The sequence below is a fragment of the Syngnathoides biaculeatus genome, chromosome 20 (genome assembly GCF_019802595.1).
Source record: "Syngnathoides biaculeatus isolate LvHL_M chromosome 20, ASM1980259v1, whole genome shotgun sequence".
NCBI classification, from domain to species: Eukaryota; Metazoa; Chordata; class Actinopteri; order Syngnathiformes; family Syngnathidae; genus Syngnathoides; species Syngnathoides biaculeatus.
Window position 1 is genome coordinate 3,936,797 of NC_084659.1, and position 21,580 is coordinate 3,958,376.

Below are 21,580 nucleotides of genomic sequence, written 5' to 3' on the forward strand. Positions count from 1 at the left end.
GGTCGGGGATCCAGCAGGCAGTCCGGTGCAGCAGCGGTAGTTGTGACGTCGGGCGAGAGAGCAGATGAGCGGACAGGCAGGAGTCGGTACACGGGGAAACAATCAACGCGGGCAGAAGTATCAAGGAGTCAGGCTTACAGGGTTGGTCGGAGAACGGACGAAGGTCGGTACACACAGGATCAATCAGGAGTACGAGAGTGCTGGAACGGGACATAAAGCTCAACGAACTGGCGGAGGACCAGTCGTCACCGGGTCCTATATATACGGGGGATGATCAGGCCGCATGAGGCACAGGTGTGTGCCTCCCAATCAGCGCAGCCGCACAGCTCGTGCTGAAGCGGCAGGATCATGACACCATCTCGCGGAGACGGGAGGAACAGCATGTTGTCTTGCCCGTCTTTGAAGAACAGCGAGATGAGAATAATGTTCCTATAGTTGATAGGGAAGGAAACCCTATAATGAGGCGAATAGAACAGCCTCAGCCGCCACCCAGAATGACGATAACAAAAGAGGACTTCTCTCAGGAAGAGATAGCCCATTTAACATCAAAGTATCGACAAAAGCAGGGAGAACCAGCTGATTCTTGGCTCAGGCGGATGTATGAGGAAGTAGCTGACGCCATAGAGCTTGACTCAGAGGACTTTTCGCGATTTGGAGGATTGAGTTCAGATTCTCGAATGAATGCCGAGTTCCGTGCAAACGGGAGAGCAATGGCGGTAGGTGATTCTTTTTCGCTATTTGCCTTGTATGCTATGACAGCGCAATCTGTGTATCCAACGTGGCATGATTGGCCCGAGATCAAAGGGCCTTGGGTAACCATCCGCGATGCAATTCACAGGATGGGGAGATTGTGTACGCGCGAGTCGATATCGCGAGTGGGTCATGCTTTTATTGATGAAGCAGCAGTGCCAAAGGTGGTGCGTGATGCAATGATTCGAGACGCTCCCCCTCACTACAGGTCTGCGATACTTACCATTTTGTTAGGAGCAGTCGATAACAGCTTCAGTGACGTGAAAACACGCTTGTTGGAGTTGGCGACTTTGGGAGATTGGGGAGACACAGTACATCAGCCTCGCCCTGAGAATTACAGGTCCGAAAAAGATGGCAGACAACCGCGCGCGAAACCGCCCGAAGGCGGGAGCAGTAGGCGGGAAATGTGGAAAGCACTCATTGCAGCGGGAGTACCGGCAGGAGAAATTGACGGGCTACACACAAGTGCCTTGGCTGCAAGATGCAAACAAAGGGGATTGAAGGTAAGTTGCTTGAGCAGGGGATCAAAGGGAAAATCAGAAATTGCTCAGCTGGCCACCATCTTAAAGGGAATGATGACGCCGGCAGCTCAACCAACAGCCCCTCCCTTGGATGTATTTGAGGATGAAGAAGAGGAAGAGGAAGATACAGACTCAAGCGACGACATGCTAGTAGACAAGAGGCCCCAGTTACGTGGCTGCCGTCAGAAAAGGCAAGGCCAAGGGAAAAGGAAAGGGGAGAAGTAAAGATCGAAGGTCCAAAAGTTTGGATCATCTTAGCTAGGATAGAGGTCAAACTCCGATAACCAGGGAGAACAAAACTTCACATCGATGGAACATAGGGGATATCCGGCCCCATGTTCCAATGGAAATTTATTGGGCTAATTCGGTACAACGTGTATCTGCACTGGTTGATACAGGAGCGGAGGCCTCTTTAATTCACGGGAACCCTGACAAAATGAGGGGAGAAATAGTTCCATTGAGGGGCTTGGGAGGTCAAATTGTAAATGGGAAGGCAGTTACGTTGCCTTTAAAAATCGGAAGAATGCCAATTCGCAAATTTGAAGTGGTGGTCACTCCAGTACCAGAGTGGATAGTTGGAATGGACATTCTGGCTGGAATGACACTGTATTTACAGATGGGAAAATTCCAATTTGGAACTGAAATCAACATTCGATCTTAGCGGGGAAGGTGAAAATGACCCCGTTTCCTATCCCTGAGGCTACCGAAACTGTTTGCCAAAAACAATACAGAATTCCTGGGGGACAGGAAGAGATTGCTGCCACCATAAAAGAATACTTAGAGGGAGGAGTTCTGAAGACGATCACAACTAAGTGGAACAACCCCTTGTGGCCGGTGAGAAAATCTGACGGCACCTGGCGCATAACGGTAGATTACCGACGCTTGAACAAACTGACACCAGCACTGACGTCAGCTGTCCCGGATGCTATTAGCATCATTGAAAGGATACAGCATCACAGTTGAACCTGGTATGGAGTGATGGATTTGGCCAACGCCTTTTTCACCATACCTATTCCCGAGGACAAAATGGAACAGTTTGCATTTACCTGGGAAGGAAGACAGTACACCTTTACTCGTCTCCCCCAAGGGTACCTGCATAGCCCAACGATATGTCACAGGATTGTGGCAGAGCACCTTGCGGAAGTACCGGTGCCCCGACACATGTTGGTGTCACATTACATCGATGATATCATGATACAAGGAAACACTGAACCGGAAGTGAAAGAATGGCTGAGTAAAATCATTGAGCAACTGAAAGAGTCTGGTTGGGAAATCAACCATGCTAAAATCCAAGGACCTGCCCAGACTGCCAAATTTCTGGGGATAATTTGGAACAAGGGGGAAAGAGAGATTACAACCAAAGCAAAAGAAAAGGTGGCAAACTTCCCAGTGCCACACAGCAAAAAGGACGCTCAAAAATACATTGGGCTCTTTGGGTTTTGGAGACACCACATTCCCCATTTGGGACAAATTCTCCAACCCTTGTACAAATGTACTAGGAAGGAGGATTTTGATTGGGGGCCTGAACAACAGGCATCGTTTGAATTGGCAAAAGAGGCCATTCAACAGGCAGTATCTTTGGGGAAAATGCAATCAGGACCTGTGGAGCTGCAGGTGTCTGCGTTAAACGACTACGCAAATTGGAGTTTGTGGCAAAAGCAGGGGAAAATCAGAAAGCCTCTAGGCCTTTGGTCACGAAAACTGACTGACGCAGGGATAAAATATACTCCCTTTGAAAAACAACTGTTAGCATGTTATTGGGCGTTAGTAGAGACGGAAGCACAGACAGTAGGTCATGAAGTAATAATGAGAACTCATATTCCTTTATTGACCTGGGTGATGAGTAATTCCACCACCCACAGGATAGGGACTGCACAGGAGGCAAGCATCATAAAATGGAAATGGTATATTTCAGAGCAAGTGAAAACTGGAATAAAGGGCGTGTCGATGTTGCACGAGCAAATTGCAGACGTTCCCGAGAAGGATGAGGTCCCATTCGAGGTGAAGCCTCCCCGGTGAAAGCTGGAAAAAAGTGGGCTGAATTGACAGACAATGAGAAACAAAATGCCTGGTTTACAGATGGTTCTTGTCAGTATCATGCTGGCAAGCGAAAGTGGAAAGCTGGGGCGTTCAATCCACAGGCAGGACAGTCCCTAGAAGAAATGGGAGAAGGAAAGAGCAGTCAGTGGGCTGAGCTAAAAGCTGTGCACATGGTAATAATGCAGGGAGGACCCATGGGAGCCCACCTGTATTCAGACTCATGGTCAGTGGTACAAGGACTACTAACATGGATGCCAACATGGCATGCTACTAATTGGAAGATACACAACAAGGAAGTGTGGGGCAAAGAACGATGGGCACAGATATGGGAAAAGGCAAAGGAAATTCCCATTACTGTGTCACATGTGGATGCACACACCAACCGTACAGATGCGGAAGCCCTGTACAACCAAGCCGCCGACCAACTAGCAAAAATCATGGTGGTCGAGCGAGAGTCGAGTCCAGGCCTTGCGAGGTGGGCGCACTACAAGGCAGGACACTGGGGCGTTCAGGGAACACTGCAGTGGGCAAGAGACCGGGGAATTGATTTAAAATTGGATGATGTCAAAACTGCAATCATGAATTGCGAGGAATGCCAACATCACAAGAGGGGAGTCCCGCAACATGTCCAAGGACAGTTGCATAGAGGGAAAAGTTCAGGACAAATTTGGCAAATGGATTTCATTGGCCCGATGCCCCTATCAAAAGGGTGCAAATTTGTGTGTACTGCTGTTGACACCTTCTCAGGAGTATTGGTGGTACACCCTTGCAAACATGCCAATCAGAATAGCACCATCAAGTGCTTGAATTTGATTAAAGGGTATTATGGAACACCCCTCCAAATACAATCAGACAACGGAACCCATTTCACAGGAAATGCGGTGCGAAAATGGTCTCAGGAACAAAATGTGGAATGGATTTATCACATTCCATATCACCCACAAGCTGCAGGATTGATTGAACACATGAATGGGCTATTGAAGGAAACGATGAGGAAAAATGCTTCTGACAGAACCCTCAATAAATGGCGAGAGCAATTGGAGTTGTCGGTTGAACAACTCAACAACCGACCGGTGGGATCAGGAGTGACCCCACTGATCCGGATGATCTCCAATCAAGAAACGGTAAGCACTGAGGGAACCATTAAAATGTGGAAAATAGATCCAAATGCGGAAATTCCGGTAAGAGCCACGCCAGGCTCTGCTGGACTGGATTTGCGGACACTAAATACAGAAACCATCCTCCCACAAGAAATCCAAATTGTGAGAACAAGGTTGGGACTACAATGTCCGAAAGGGACATATGGTCATGTTCTACCAAGGAGTGGTTTATCCCTGAAAGGGTTAACCATCCAAGCAGGGGTAATCGATGCGGATTACCAAGGGGAAATTGGAATAATATGCAAATTGTTCGCAGACCAAACCTTGATTTTGGAAAAAGGAAGCAAATTGGCTCAATTGATAATTAAACCTGTAATATGACATTGGTGACAGGAAATTCCAAAACCTGTATTACAAACTATGAGGGAGGATGGAGGATTCGGCTCGACGGACAAAGCGGGAGCTAAAGTATGGGTTAAACAAGCCTTCGGGCCACCAAAGGCTGCCGAAATTATTGCACAGGGATCAGATGCAACAGTCAGCGTGTTGTATCAAGGACGGGAAAAATGGGTAAATGTACCCATCAGTAAATGCTATTCACGAGAATACTAATCATGTTTTCTTTTGTCAATCGTGGTAACCATATCTGTTGCAGCTTGGTGTGTGCTTGTTGAAGTGGGAGCTGCTGATTGGACGACCCTTGACGGGAGGACGCAGAGATGGAGGACATCCGGCGCCGAGGAATTGGAAATGACTGGGTCATCTGCCTCCTTGCCGTTGGTGCCATGGTCCGACTCTCCTGGGGAATGACCGAAGGTCATGAGTGCGAGACAAGCCAGTTCATCGGGATAAGGAAATATAGATTTTCAGTCAACATCACCTGTGATCTTCCCATGATGATATGTAAGTCCACCACCGAGGTGATACGGGGGAGTAAGGTGACAGTCTCCGCTTCCTCAGTCATTGTATGTGGGAATTGGACGAATGGAGATATAGGGGGTGTCATGCTGATCATCGAGGAACGACTTGGACAGCAATTGCAGAAGAGGATTTCACCATCGGGGAGGTTGGGGATGATGGTGATATGAGGTGGGGGTATGATATCACGGTCATTTCTAAAGAAACAATGACGCCAAAAATAACTCAAACACACTTGACTCCCATCCTTGATACCTGTACACACCTAGCTCAAGCAGTGGTTGAAACCAAGATATACTGGACAATTCACTTTCCCCCGAGTCCGATATGTAACAGAATAAAAAGGGCATGGTATGATACTTTGTTGGGGGGAACGGGAACTGTATTGGGATTGGCAAATACTGCTGATAATGAGGTAACTTGAACCATGCTGTCCAATACTGGAGAACACTCTGCCAGGGCCTTGCATCAAATAGGGGTTTGGCTTCCTAAGGCTCTGGTGGGACAAAAAGAAAATGCAGAACTTTGGAAAACAGTGTTTAATTGGGATATCAAATTATGGTACGAAGCAGGGGAAGTGTTTCAGAACTTGGAAAAACAGAGTAGCTGGACAGTATGTGGTATTCAAACTCTACACGCTGCGGCTCAAAAAGAGTCATTTCTAAGGATAGTTACGTCGGGAAATTATCAAGAGTGGTAGAAGGTTTGGAACATTTCCAACTCTTTGTGGTTGACATTACATCCCGAACATACCAAATGTGACAAACATAAATGTACGGGGTATTGGACTCAGTACAACGTGACGACAACAAAGGTGGTTTGTAAATATCAAGTTTTGCCTATTATAACGACAAGTGGATATTGGTTTTTACACATGGACGGAGAGTGGTTTGAACCAAAAACCAACAAAACCTTTAAAACAGATTTATGTGACTTAACAGACCAAGGGTTGGCTTGCAGATTACAACATGCGTACTCGAATCCGTGCCTAACCGACTCAGAGGTTGTACTTTGTGATTGGACTAGGGAGCCAGCCAGAGAGATGATGTGGCAAGTTGGACCGCATACTCTCTGTGTGGCTACAACACAAAATAACTCACAAGTACCTTCGGTTCCTTTTGTAGGATGCCTTCAAGATGTACACATATGGCGCTGGGGAAACATGACGTATCGTTTGACTAACTATTCGGAGTCCCGCAGGTTGACTGCGGTCCAGTGGGAGGTACTACGCTCCCCCTGGTCAGTGTCTCTGGAACGATTCAAATGCGCATTGGAGAGTTCTCCAGACATCCAAAAACTCATCAAGTCACATGCGTCTAACATTTCCAGTCTCATGGTGTCAACTATGGTAGTAAAAGGGGAAGTAGTGCATGCCGCTAAATTAGTACAACAGGCTTCAGCTCATCATTGGTGGGACATCTTCACAGGAATGTCCTCCACTGCGTGTACTACTTTCTTGCCACCCTTGATCGTGTTAATGATTGTTATTTGTGTGCTTACGCTATGCAATATGGGAACTTGCTATTATGTGCGACGCATCCGGCTTGAGGTAGAGAAGGAAATATATAATCACCTATAATCAATTGCTTACATTTTGAATGATGGAAAAACATCAAGAGTGGAATGAAGTAAGAATAATTTTATTGTGTTGTTTTTCCATAATTAAGATGTTTCGCAATAGCTTCGTATGTTTCGCAATAGCTTTGTATAACCTAAAAGATCATCGCCATAGCTTTGTATAACCAGCAATGTCATAAAAGAATGTTTGGATAACCAGCAATGTCATAAAAAGATGTCTTTGTTATATATGATGTTGAGCAACGCCATCTGTTGGTAACAAAGAATAGTGTGGCGTCAGGCGGGATGAATTGGCCACTCACCCCTCCTTCCGCACACGCTTAGAGTATAAAAGGAGAACTTTGGATACTCTCGGTAGAGTCTGCTGCGGGTTGCGTACGGATGCCCAGCCGGTATTGAAGCTGCTCTACCTGGAGTGTTGGCTTTCCCTCCTATTGGCGCACGGTAAGAGCTGGATATTCTTCTAAGAGCTGGTTGGATATTACTTAGCTTCATACCACGTGATTTGTGCTTGTGTTACCATTTCTGTGTGGGACCAATAAAGTGCCAATTGTTGGTAGCCAGAAGTGTGTCTTGTCTTCATTTCTGAGTGCCTATCTCCGACGAACCTATTAAAATTTGATACCGAACTCCTGAGCGAGGTATCAGAAATGTTTTAAAACAAACATCAAGAGTGGAATGAAGTAAGAATAATTTTATTGTGTTGTTTTTCCATATTTAAAAGATGTTTCGCAATAGCTTCGTATGTTTCGCAATAGCTTTGTATAACCTAAAAGATCATCGCCATAGCTTTGTATAAACCAGCGAAATCATAAAAGGATGGGATGACATAACATGTGAGGTCGTGCAACGCCATCTGTTGGTAACAAAGAATAGTGTGGCGTCAGGTGGGATGAATTGGCCACTCACCCCTCCTTCCGCACACGCTTAGAGTATAAAAGGAGAACTTTGGATACTCTTGGTAGAGTCTGCTGCGGGTTGCGTACGGACGCCCAGCCGGTATTGAAGCTCGCTCTACCTGGAGTGTTGGCTCTCCCTCCTATTGGCGCACCGTAAGAGCTGGATATTCTTCTAAGAGTTGGTTGGATATTACTTAGCTTCATACCACGTGATTTGTGCTTGTGCTTGTGTTACCATTTCTGTGTGGGACCAATAAAGTGCCAATTATTGGTAGCCAGAAGTGTGTCTTGTCTTCATTTCTGAGTGCCTATCTCCAACGATCCTATTAAAATTTGATACCGAACTCCTGAGCGAGGTATCAGAAATGTTTTAAAACATACACAAATCCGCATTCATTAACTATGACTGGAATAAATATTTAGGACATGGAACCCATGTACTCTCAACTGTGCAGCAAGCATTTCATTTCTGGTAGGTACATGTTCTGGATATATTATGAGAAGAAACTTTTGAAAAACGTGTGTTGGAGATCACCGGTGCTCAGAACAAGAGGGGACGTGTGTGTCAGACTTCCTTGAGGTATGTTCATGTACTTTTAATATGCCTAGCAAGCAGGCAACAAAACATTATGTAGCCTAGCAAGCGAGTTCTGGCGTTAATGGTTGTATGTAAACCTGCATCCATTTTGTGGAATCATGTTCTAAAGTTTCGTTGTGGGTGAAGTAATTTTATTTCAATCAAGTATTTTAATTACAATAATTTAGCACCCAAATTCTGTCACGTAATGTTTGCTTGACTTAGAATACATGACCCGACGAGCAGTGATTTCCAAAATTTTATGGAGCCAAGGAACATAGAGAATAGTCGGCGCGATCCATTCTTGTTTACGCCACTGCGGTCATATTTGAGTTTACTAAATAAAACCCAATGATTGTAAAGAATTGGATGCTGTGGTATAAGAATACAAGTTTTTAATCCACTAGTCTGACAGTGCAACAGTGAAAGAACAAATGTGTCTTTGTATTCAGAACCTGGCCATTATAGTACACGTCTGTCTCAGACACTTTTTTTTTTTTTAAATAACTTTTCTGACCATCAAATATTTACAGATTTACGTCAAAAGACATGCAAGAAGACACGCAAGAATGACAAAATGGCATTCATTCATTCCACATATTTTTGTGTGTGTGCGTGTGTGTGAATTATATTTTCAGTGTAGCAGGGTTTTTTTTTTTTTTTGCACATTGTGTTCTGTTCCTGATTCGCTCAGGGAAACTTCACATCGTGTGGTGCATTCAAATTGGCTCAGGGACTGTAGACCATTGTCGACCGCCACAAACACCAGACCACCGCACGGGGCTAGACTCGCATCGTTTTGGCGTACCCCACATTTTGTCGCGGTGGCAGTCCTGTTACTGAGGGGTAATGATCACAGCAAAACAAAAAAGCATGCCCTGTCATTTGGAAAAAAGCAAAAAAAAAAAAAAAAAAAAAAAAAATCAGCATCGTGAATGTACATGCTTTTCGAATACGGGCTCTCATGTGCATGAAACTCTGTCGCTATTTTTTTTTTTTTTATTTCCTGTTTTTAGTTCCAAGATTTTTTTTCCATATGTTTTAAGGCTTTTAAACGCCTAACTACACAATTAACTTTTCTCAGACATGCATTAATATTTTCTCACATTTTTCATTTAAACACTTAAAGTTCAAACCTTTGTCTTTGGAGAAAAAAAAAAATAATAAAATAAAAAAAAGAGGACACTCATTCTAGAATTAAACCATCCATACATTTTCTACCGCTTCTCCGGGTCGGGTCATGGAGGAAGTAGCTTCAGCAGGGATACCCAAACTTCTCTTTCCCCAATCTCTTCTTCCAGCTAGAATTTCATTTCTGGTAGGTACATGTTGGTGGGGTGAGGAGATTGCTTGTATTTTTTCTGTATTGTGATAAATGTCCAACTGTTCTGCAATGTCTGATAAAACGGTTGAGTTTAGGTCCAACAATGACGAGTCCGCCATGATATGTAGACACAATGTTGCCATCCAAGATGGTGTTGTAAACATAAAACACGTTAGGTGTGATGTCACTGAAAAGTATTGATTGCTTTCGCTTCACCGAGAAACTAAGTAAGCGTTTTCAGAAATTACTTTGTATTTGCGTATTGCGTGTGTGTGTGTCTGTCTCTCTCTGCCTCTCAGATAAATTGGAAAAGGATAAGCCCAAAGAGACAAAAGTCAGATTTAGTTTGTTTGGATACCTGGCTGGATACCTCACAGCCCTGTCCAGACACCGGTCTGGCGTGCTCCTTAACATGAGGGTGGCAGAGGTTGAGAAGGCCAGGGGCAGCCCAGAAGAGGGCTATCAGATCGAGATGAATACCTGGCCCGCAGCGGTGAGCTGCCCTTGCTGCTTATTTTCCTATTGTCTCCCCTTGATTGCTATTTTTTTTCTCTTCCCTTTTCTTCCCATGCAATATTCCGTAATTTCTTACGCTTATTTTTCTGGTCCTTCTCCCGTCGCAGGTCACGGAGCACAAGACGCGCCGTACGTATGGAACGGCACACACAAATATTCCTCAAGAGGAATTCAACTCGTTCAAATGCTGGCTAAAGATGTGGCCTTGGACTGCGCTGGGCAACCCGTATGTTTTTGCCAACTACGGAAAAGGGGCCTTCACAGGCCCAGTCAGGAACTTTCAAAAGGTGTGGAAGAAGATTGGCTTGTCTCTCAGTCCCACCCTCATGGACAAAAGGAGCGCCATGGCCACTTGCATGAGTAGGGTGCGAGACCAGCTGCCGCGTCGGACGCGCATGACAGCCCTGTTTACCACCCGTTAGCTCCCTGCCGGCCTTATCCCCTCTCCTCTTTTGCAGAATTTTAAAACAAACATGGAAGAAGGCCAGAAGATCAGCTCCTCCATATGCCATAGTCATAAGATGCAGAGCTAATTTTATGCTCTGCATAAGGAGCTTTCCTGGAAACGCAACATGCATGAAATGTTCGATCGATTAATGGACCAGCAGAAGGGGCAATGCATAGCCTTCTCAAAGTTCCGTAACCGAAGCTAAACTGTTCGCGTCCTTGCTTTTATCCGCAGCGAAGCAAGTGCGGCGCTGATAAATCGAAGGCAAACAAGGCCCAGGGGCCTGCGAGAAGAACAAGAGGAAAAAGAATGACACCGGCAAGAAGAACAAAGACAAGAATGAAAAAAGGAACAAGGAGAAGAAGAACAAAAAGGAGAAGAAAGCCGTCAACGAGGCCACGGTGGAGGCGGCCATGGGGGAGGCCTTGGCAGACGCGGCCATGTGGGAGGCCGCAGACAAGGAGCTTGCGGAGGAGCCCGCCCACAAGAGGACACAGAGGAGCCAGCCAACAATGAGGACGCAGTGGAGCATCTTACATCCCTCAGGCTCATCCAACTCGGACGACGAGCTCCCAAGCCACCGGCCGGACCTGGTCGTCACAAGCCAGCCCGACAACGACGGCTTGGTCGCTACTCCCTAGCCCACGAGTTGGGTCACGCAAAACCCACCTCCTCTCTCGGCAGCCCCTCAGCTGTAGAGGAGCGTTAGAACAAGCAGAAAAAGGAGGAGAGAAAGGAGAAGGAGAACAAGGAGAAGGCCAAAAAAGGACAGGGATTCGCAATCACAGAGGAAGAGGGAAGAGGCGTCCGCTATGTCTGAGAGTTAGAAATAAATATATTTCAGGTTCAATATGAAACTGTGGTGCTTATTATATATATATATATATATATATATATATATATATATATATACACACACACACACACACACACACACACACACACACACACACACACACACATATACATATATATATATATATATATACACACACCCTGGTATATTGGGAGTTCTCCCACTTAGAAATCATGGAGGGGTCTGAAATTTTCATCGTAGGTCCCTGTCCACTGTGAAAAATCCAGAAATCTCAAAGTAAGTTTATTTTTTAACGATTTATTTGTGTGATACAGCTGCAAATAAGTATTTGCACACCTGTCTATCAGCTAAAATTCTGACCCTCAAAGACCTGTTAGTCCGCCTTTAAAAGTCCACCTCCACTCCATGTATTATCCTAAATCAGATGCACCTGTGTGAGATCGTTAGCTGCATAAAGGCACCTGTACACCCATACAATCAGTAAGACTCAAACTTGTAACATGGCCAAGAACAAAGAGCTGTCCAAAGACCAAAATGTACAACTCCACACGGCTGGAAAGGAGAAATTACCAAGAAGCTTGGTGAAAAAAGGTCCACTGTTGGAGCAACCATTAGAAAATGCAAGAAGCAAAACACGACGGTCAATCTCAATCGGAGTGGAGCCCTATGCAAGATATCACCTCATGGGGTCTCAATGATACTTAGAAAGGTGAGGAATCAGCCCAGGACCACACGACTGGACTTGGTCAATGACCTGAAAAGAGCTGGGACCACTGTTTCCAAGATGACTGTTGGTCATACACTAAGACATCATGGTTTGAAATCATGCAAGGAACAGAAGCTTCCCCTGCTTAAACCAGCACATATCAAGGCCCGTGTTAAATTTGCCAATGACCATTTGGATGATATAGAGGAGTCAGGGGAGAAGGTTTTGTGGTCAGATGAGATCAAAATTGAACTTTTTGGTCATAATTTAACAAACGCGTTTGGAGGAGGACAAATGATGAGTTCCATCCCAAGAACACCATGCCTACTTGGGGAAAAATCTCTTTCCCTCAGTCCGAGCATTGAAGATGGGTTGTGGCTAGGTCTTTCAACATGACAATGACTCGAAGCACACAGCCAGGAAAACCAAGGTGTGGCTCCGTAAGAACCATATCAAGGTTTTGGCGTGGCCTAGCCAGTCTCCAGACCTAAACCCAATGGAAATTCTTTGGAGGGAGCTGAAACTCTGTGTTTCTCAGCAACAGTCCAGAAACCTGTCTGATATAGTGAAGATTTGTGTGGAGGCGTGGGCCAAAATCCCTCCTACAGTGTGTGCAAACCTGGTGAACAATTACAGGGAATATTTTACCTCTGTAATTGCAAACAAAGGCTACTGTACCAAATATGACCATTGGTTTTCTCAGGTGTTCAAATACTTGTTTACAGCTGTATCACACAAATAAATCATAAAAAAAATAAATAATAATAATACATTTTGATTTCTGGATTTTTGTTTTTAGATCATCTCTCTCTCTCACAGGGGACATGCACGTACAATGAAAATTTCCGACCCCTCCATGATTTCTAAGTGGGAGAACTTGCAATATAGCAGGGTGTTCAAATACTTAATTTTCTTGACTGTAGATAAGAAATTATATATTTGTTTTCTTTTTTCTGCACTTTTTTATTTTTACCATTACTACATTTTATGACATATTGCAACAGAGATATAGTAACAATAGGACACACACATCCCTGAAACCACATGGGTTGGGTGCTGGATCTCCAAATAAAGAATCAAAAAGGAAAAAGTTATTAGCACACCAAAGAGCCCCCATATGCAAAGGTTATTTAGCGAGCAAGAGTGGTCTTCGTCAGACTGCTAATAATGACAAGCGAGTCGCCATCTTTAATACCCATGATGCACATGGTACATCTCCAAATGTTGGGAGTACAGTCACACAAGGTACACATTATAATTTTAGGTGGTACAGTGCCCTCCGTAATTATTGGCACCCCTGGTTAAGATGTGTTTTTGTAGCTTCTAATAATCCAACCTTCAATACAAGTGCATTTATTCAGTGCGGAAAAAATCCCACATAAATAATTATTTGACATCAAATAATGTGAGTCACAATTATTTGCACCCCTGGTGTTAAGACTTTGTACAACCCCCTTTTGCCAACAAAACAGCACCTAATCTTCTCCTATAATGTTTCACAAGATGGGAAAAGACAGAAAGGGATCTTCAGCCATTCCTCTTTGCAGAATCTCTCTAAATCATCCAGAGACCTGGGTCCTCTCCTCTTCAGCTCACCCCACAGGTTTTCAAATGGAGGCAATGTGTGGCAATTGAGGTCTGGGGACTGAGATGGCCATGGGAGGAGCTTGATTTGGTGAACCATTTCTGTCGATTTGGCCATATGTTTGGGGTCATTGTCTTGCTGAAAGACCCAGTGACGACCCATCTTCAGCTTTCGTGCAACAGATTTTGATTTAAAATGTCTTGGTATATGCCATGCACCCTAACAAGGTTCCCAGGGCCTTTGGAAGCGAAACAGCCCCACAGTATCACTGACCCACCCCCATACGTCACAGTGGGTATGAGGTGCTTTTCAGCATGCGCATCTATCGCGGCACGCCAGACCCACTTTGAGTGTTTGTTGCCAAAAAGCTCAATCTTGGTCTCATCTGACCAAAGCACACGGTCCCAGTTGAAGCCCCAATACTGCTTGGGGAACACCAGACGTCTGCGTTTATTATTGTGAGTGAGGAAAGGTTTTCTCCGTGCATGCATCCCAAACAACTTCTTGGCATGTAGACAGCGCCTGATGGTTGATTTGGAGACTTTGTGACCCCAGGATGCTACCATTTGTTGTAATTCTGTAACAGTTGCGCTTTGGAGATCTTTAGATTTCTCTTACCATTCTCCTCACTGTGCGTGGTGGCAAAATAAATTTGGGTCCTCTTCCAGGCTTGTTTACCACAGTTCCAGTTGTTTTGAACTTCTTAATTATTCCTCTCACAGTGGATATGGGCAGTTGCCATTGACTGGCAACGTTCTTGTAGCCTCTGCCTGACCTGTGAAGGTCGACGCACATCTGCCTCACTTGTATGCTGTATTCCTTTGTCCTTCCCATGTTTAAGAGTGGATAAGAGAAATAGCCTCTGTGTCACGTCATATTTATACCCCAGGGAAACAGGAAGTGATGAATTACTAATTAAATGTTCCTACATACTCTGGTAAACTTTGTAAACTACTGTAGAAATGACAGAAATGTTTCAAATATATTTATTTCCTGGGAATTGTTAAGGGTGCCAATAATTGTGAAACAGGTTATTTAATGAAAAATTATTTTTAGTCAGGGATTTTTTTCATTTTCTTACAATTCATTTGAGTTACATTTTCCTAAAATTTTCAGTGTGACAGTATTCTTCTGCAATAAACACTGAATTTATTTTAAGGGTTTTAACACATCTTAACCGGGGGTGCCAATAATTATGGAGGGCACTGTATATGTGATGGAGTAATATATATATATTACTCCATCATACGAATATAAGAATCTTAAATAATATACATTTTTCTACATTATATTTTTCTACATAATGTAGTCTGAGGCAGAGCAGTCTCGCTCGAAACATCAAACACGCTAAATAAACTTTGCATATGGGAGCTCTTTGGTGTGTATTACTCTTTCCTTTTTTATACTCCTACAGAGAGACATGCTCAACGGAATTTCATTGCACTGACTGCAATGACAATCAACCTTCTTATATCTTATAATACATAGAATATGAACGATATGAAAAGGCTCAGCTATGGAAAGTAATTTACAGTGAAAACAGTCAATATGAGTAGTAATAGACTTTCAAATATGTGTTTATTTGTGAAATTGCAGGAATTAGTGACAATGGCAGGAAGACAGTGCAAATTCAAAATTGAGTGAAAGCAACACCACCAGTTCAGGGACTGGTGAGGAGAAATGTCTGGAGATGTGCATCGGGCATATTGCAAGCTCCGCAGGAAGCCTTTTGAGATTGGTAACATAGGTGTCTCAGGACTCAGGAGTCATGCAGGAGGAAAAGGCCATGTCAAGATTTCTGGACAATTAAACAGGGAGAGAAGAATGACAGATTTCATGGGAAAGACTCCAACAGACACAGGAGAGGGAACCCACAGCTGACCCTTTTTTCAGGCTAAGCTCCGTTTTTTTGCATTTGTTGCTAGACAGCTGAAACCTTTTTTGGAGAAATTCCAGACTGATGCACCAATCGTGCCTTTCTGAGCAAAAGAGCTCCAGTCCATCCTGAGATTCTTGCTGTCATGCTTTATTAAAAGGGAAGAATTGGAAAAGATGAAAACACATGTCCAGCTGCTGTAACTTGACCTCCAAAACAAATCAATCCATGTGCCACTCAAATAACTGGACACAGGATTTGCCACAAAACAAGCTTTAGAGAAGGCATCTGAAAAACTCCATGAAAATCCAGCGAACATACAGGTGTTCAAGAAGGAATGAGTATCCTTCCTTGCTGTGACCGGAAAAAAAATTATGGAGAAAAGTCCTCTTGTGTACCCAGCAGTGTAACACGTGAGCTCCCTTGGACCCTGTGATCATGGTGACAGAGACTGAGCATGCAATAGCAATGTTTGGGAAACTCCTACAGGGTCTCTCTCCTCAATGCAGGATGGTGCACTGCCTCAGAGTGTGACAAAATCCTTGCTCAATATAAAAAAAAAAGAAAAAACCATTCTCATTGCATGCAAGTGCAAACCTTAATGCAGAATTCCAAAATGTTTCATACGGTTGCAAGCTTGAAGAATTTCTTGGCAGTTTTGTCAGTTTTGTTTTGGCAGAGCAGAGTATGCAGCACTGTGGGACATGATGAAATGTCTCTTCACTCTGTCTCATAGACAAACAGCGGTGGAGCGAGGGTACTCCATCAACAAGGACATCCTAGTAGAAAACTTGAAGGAGAAGAGTCCGATAGCATTGTGCATGGATTCAATGGCTGAGCATGCAGTTGATGAAGCCCCGCCAAAAGACTTAATCCAACACTGCAAAGGAGTTAGAAAATATATAAATATATATACAACACATATATATACATATGTGTGAGGCCCCGTAGCACAGTGGTTAGAGCATTGGTTTGGTAAACCAGGGTTTTTTTATATATATATATATATATATATATATATATATATATGTGTGTGTGTGTGTGTAGTACTTCGAGGATGAAAAAAAGAACAAACTGCAAATGAGACAAAAAGAGAGCTCCAGCAAGACACAGAAATGTCAAAGTAAAACAGAGAAGGATAATGAAAAGCAGTGAGATGATGCAGAAGGAGGCAGACGAAATGGCAGTGAATGCAGGAAAAAAAAAAAAAGGACTTCACATTAGTGTCCAAATCCAATGTTTATCGCAAAAGTGTGGCTGAGAAAAAGGAAAAGCTCTAAGCTCTAGCCAAAATGCTGAAAGATCTGCAGGAGTGTCAAGAAGCTACAGTAACAGATTTTTTTAGAGGAACATTTTAATTTAAATGACATTGCTTTGTTTTATATTGACCTTTTTTTCACAGCAGGATAAGACTTTTTTATATTTTTATTTGTATTTTAAATTTATTTTTCCAGTGACTTTGATTTTAACTTAAACAATGCAGGTGTCACATGCACAAAGTAAACTACTGTAAACTAAATACAGTAATTAAACGGATTTCTGGATTTTTCTTTTTAGATTATCTCTTTCACAGTGGACATGCACCTACGATAAAAAATTCAGACCCCTTCATGATTTCTAAGTGGGAGAACATGCAATCTCGCAGGGTGTTCATATACGTATTTTCTTCACTGTACATGTAAAAAGCATGTCTACTGATGAAAAATTCACATCACGAAACAACTTCAGGAATGAATTAATTTTATAAGTCCAGGTACCCCTGTGTATCATACTTTCAGTGTTAGAGCAATTTTAGGATTCTTACAGCTTGTGAAAACATCTTTTTTTGTGTTCCGTGTATTGAATAAAATTGATTTTTGTACACAGTAGCAGAGGAGTGAAATTTTTGAATGAATTTATCAAAATTAAAAGGGCATAAGTTATTGATTTTCAAATTCTATACTAGGTATAGAACAAAATCCACACGTAAGGAAGTCGAATATTTCACTGATTAACAACGAATATGAATTTTGCTTTTGTAATTGGAAATCATTTTGTACAAAAATATTGATGCTACATCAGGAAGTAAAGTTGTAAGATAGTCATTAGAATAATGCAGGTAATACTTAAATTGGATAATTCGGATAGTTCAAAAGAATATCTTCAGTTGGTCACAGTCCAATGTATGTTAACACTCATACCAGTACTTTATATTGAAAAAAAAAATTGCTTGTTTTTTACAATATTCAAATGTTGAAAAGCAGCTTGTATGTACAATTTCTATGTGCTTAAAAACAGTTTGCAAACCATACATCAATTGAAAGGAGCAACCGAACTGCAAAAATTGGCCAAACAGCAGCATACTGTTACAATTTTGTCTACTGCAGGGGTGCTACCATTTGGACTTAATAAATAACCGGTTGGTAATGTTCCAGATAAGATCATGTATTTATTTCTCACTAAATTCATAACACGCTCTCCATGAATTCTCATAAGTGCAATACTGCGTGTTTTCTCAATCTCTAATCCTGGCAACTGAGATCTGCCTTTGGTGAATCCAGGTATTTTTACCTCAGCACACATAAAACCAACACACTCTTTTGTGTCAAAACCACGATATGCAAGCACGACATCTCCTGGATGAAGTTTTTTTAATAACCCGCAGTTTTCAGTAATGTACTTATCACTTGTACGACCTCCCCAACCTTTTGAAATGAACGAAACTGAACCCTGAGGAGTAATTCCAAGAAGATATTTGGCAGTGTTGTGGTGCTGATAAGACGACCATGTTTGAGCGCGGGATTTCAAATCTGAAGGCCTCTCGATGAAAATTTCCAAACAGTCAATGATAACACAAACATTTAAAGAAAAATATTTTCTAAATTCTAGCGGCATTGACATTCTCAAGTCTTCTCTTTCCGGCCAGTAAATATATCTTTGTAGCCTGATGTACATTACATGAATAACAGACAAAAATGTACGAGACACAGTTGCTTGAGATACATCAAATCTATATGCCAGGTCTTGTTCAGGAAAATTGTGTCTCAGTTTCATCAAGGCTAAAATGAACTTTTGAAACTTACTTAAAGAACGATGTGTGTGTGTTTTCTCTGGAATGAATTCTTCAATGTACTCAAAAATAGTGATCATTGTTTTGTAGCTCTGAAGACCTGTGTAATAGTTCACTTTTTTGTTGTTGTCTTTGAAAGTCTCTTGTGTTATTCTTGAATCGTTTAATGCTGACTTTAGATGAGAATTTTCAATAAGAAGTCTTTGATATTCATCCCTTTTCATCTTGCATCGCTGGGAACTGCATGATTGTTTTTCAGCAGATTCTGATGATGTTAAATTTTCTGATCGAGATGATGTCGCATCAACAGAAAATGGTGACTTGTCCACACATTCTGAAGATGAGTTAGTCACAGATGTTTCTGATGGTGTGGCTTGCTTTGCATATGAATGTTCACCTTGTATACCTGACAACTCCAACAGACCTTTTGCAGTTGGGTGTTTTCTGTCTTTTATTTGCTTGTACCTTGTCATATGTTTTGTAGATTTATGTGTCTGTACCATTGATGATCTGTTAGGCATTTCTGCAGCAAGCTTTAGGGAACGGGCACAATTAGAATGTGTTTTATCAAAAAGACCTGCTGGTTTTCCTGTGAAAAATTAAAAGACAAAAATTAGGCTCAGGAACAAATGTCTTTGCATAAACTCCTCTTCTGGTACTAGTCATTATATCACAAGGTCTGTCACATAAAAAATATCTGAATGAAAACCAATGTAATTTTTTAAGTGAAACTATTGTAGCACAACTGCCAATCTTGAAAAATGACAGTCATGTAACCTTAACTTGTAATTTCCACAACCAGTTATGAAACTGGAAGCAAAAAAACTTGCAAAACCAAAGTAAATGAAACCATTTAACCTGTCCATTTGCTGTACGCAATAACATTGATACATACACAAATTGAAGAGGCAAAAAGTTTCTTACCAGTGTGGGTTCTTGCATGTCTTAAGTGTTGGTTCCGAGAGAATCTTTGACCACAAACTAAACAGGCAAAAAGTTTCTCAGCGCTGTGTGTTTTCATGTGCTTTTTCAAAATATTCTCATTCACAAATGTTTTGCCACACTGAGAACAGTTCCATTGTTTGTTGTCAGTTTGAAATGTCATATCAAATTGAGACTGTCTGCCTTCATTATCATAGTCAGAAGAGTGTGATGTTTTGTCATCACTGTCTGATAAGGTAGCTAAGAGGCCACCTGGCTGTGATCCTCCACGGCGGCTTCCATCACCTTCTAATGTCACGTGTTGACTTGAGTTGCTGCTTGGGGGCTCTGCCCCTCTGCTCTCCTCACTTCGACCTTCATCTACACTTTTCAAAGAGACACCAATTGGTGGAAACTTGATGTCCTCCTCTACTTCATGTTTGATGTGGGGGTACTCTTCTGCATCCTCTTTTTTAACAGGAGCGGGCTCCAATTTCTCTCCCTCCTTGATGTGGGGGTGTGCTCTTTCCCGTTGTTTTATAACCAAATTGGTCTCCTCTTCCTCGATGTGGTGGACCTCTTCATCCTCCACTTCCTCTATAACGTGAGGGGGCACTGGTTTCTGCCGCTCACGATGAAGATATTCAGTGATGTCTGCAAGACAAGAAGACAGAGAATGGTAAATCTTCAATCAAATGTTGTGACTAATGTGTATTATGCAAGGATCTCATTTGATGTCCATACAGTGTCTCAGATGCACAAAAATTAGCAGTGGCCCATAATGTACGCTCAAGCTGCATCTTCAGACAGGCCTCATTATTTAATATACAGGGAGAACAAAACCAATGCAAAATAAAAATATTGAAGTATAAAAATAGGGTAAGAACAGTTATAAAACTGCAATACAATAAGACCATGAAGAAAGAACCGTGATCTAATTTAGGATTTCCAAATGTGTTTTCCTCACTCAGCTCCAGGGACTCATTGTTCCCGGGTTGGGATTCATGTTTTGATGACATGTGCATCCAGGAACTCACATAAACAAGTGTAAAATGATTTATTTTTATAATTAAGTCTAATATGAAAGCCAAACAACGATGACGTGTCAGAAATAATAAAATCGGGAAGGTCAAGAACAACATGAAAAGTGTAAAATAAAGTTCAAATACTCTGAACTGCTCCTGTGCCACTTAAAGCCCAAGTGTCATCCCTATAAACATTCTAAAATAGATATTGTAATGAAAAATGCATATAACAATCACTTCAATGTCTATACGGAAAAAAAATGTGAGCAGAGTCCGCGTCATCCATGTGCAAAGTTGCAGAAGTGTCATTCTATGATGTCCAAGTGGTCGCCATATTGGCTGCATCCTCCGTCCGTGATGTCACCCAGACATTCACCAATGAAAACACGCGGTGCACCCTAACTATGGGAGACAAACGCGCCCCCCCTTCTGACACGGAAGTTCTTCTCGAAAAGGAGAACACCACACAACCGAGTGAAGTTACCGGGGCAATATTACACTATTGTTTCGAGCCCTCAGGGCAATATACACTATTGTTTCGACCCATATTCAGATGATATGCGATCACAGCCAAACCACATCCCTGCCCGATCCACTTCCGCGGCGGAGATGAGCTATCGTGGCTCATCGCAGCCGGCCGGTGTGGCTTATGACGGAGCCGAGCCGTGCTGCTTTAGGGTGTTGTTCATAGACGCCGCAGTCCGCGATAAACAACACAGTCGAGCCGGGGCATTTTACTGCGTGCACGCGGCTGAGTGAGGCATTCTGGGTTGGTTTCTGCAGAGCCGCCGCCGTCCGCAAAGCCTGACGCGCAGCCTTCGCAGAAGCAGTGACCGCCGAACGCGGCGCCTCAGTCGGTGTGGCTCATTTTCGGTGCCGTGGTGGCATTTCATGGAGCCGTGCTGCTTTGGTGGGTTCTTCATAGCCGCC

At 42.8% G+C, this 21,580-nt stretch overlaps 1 protein-coding gene across 18 annotated transcripts in view; it reads right to left on the reverse strand.

Annotated features, from left to right (window-relative positions):
* Window positions 1-3,072: 3,072 nt before the first annotated feature.
* The window catches only part of LOC133493199 (zinc finger protein 771-like), a 42,378-nt gene continuing 23,870 nt past the window's right edge, over window positions 3,073-21,580 (reverse strand). For 11 of the 18 annotated variants that reach the window (XM_061806249.1, XM_061806257.1, XM_061806250.1 and 8 more), the window contains 2 exons: window positions 19,629-20,279; window positions 16,714-19,293 (listed from right to left, as the gene is read on the reverse strand). In XM_061806249.1, coding sequence (XP_061662233.1) covers window positions 17,948-19,293; window positions 19,629-20,279 — 1,997 coding nt within the window. In that variant the 3' untranslated portion in view covers window positions 16,714-17,947. Of the gene's footprint in view, window positions 3,425-11,714; window positions 16,536-16,713; window positions 19,294-19,628; window positions 20,280-21,580 lie in introns of those variants that run through there. The other 7 variants (XM_061806261.1, XM_061806266.1, XM_061806262.1 and 4 more) reach the window with 7 other exon arrangements.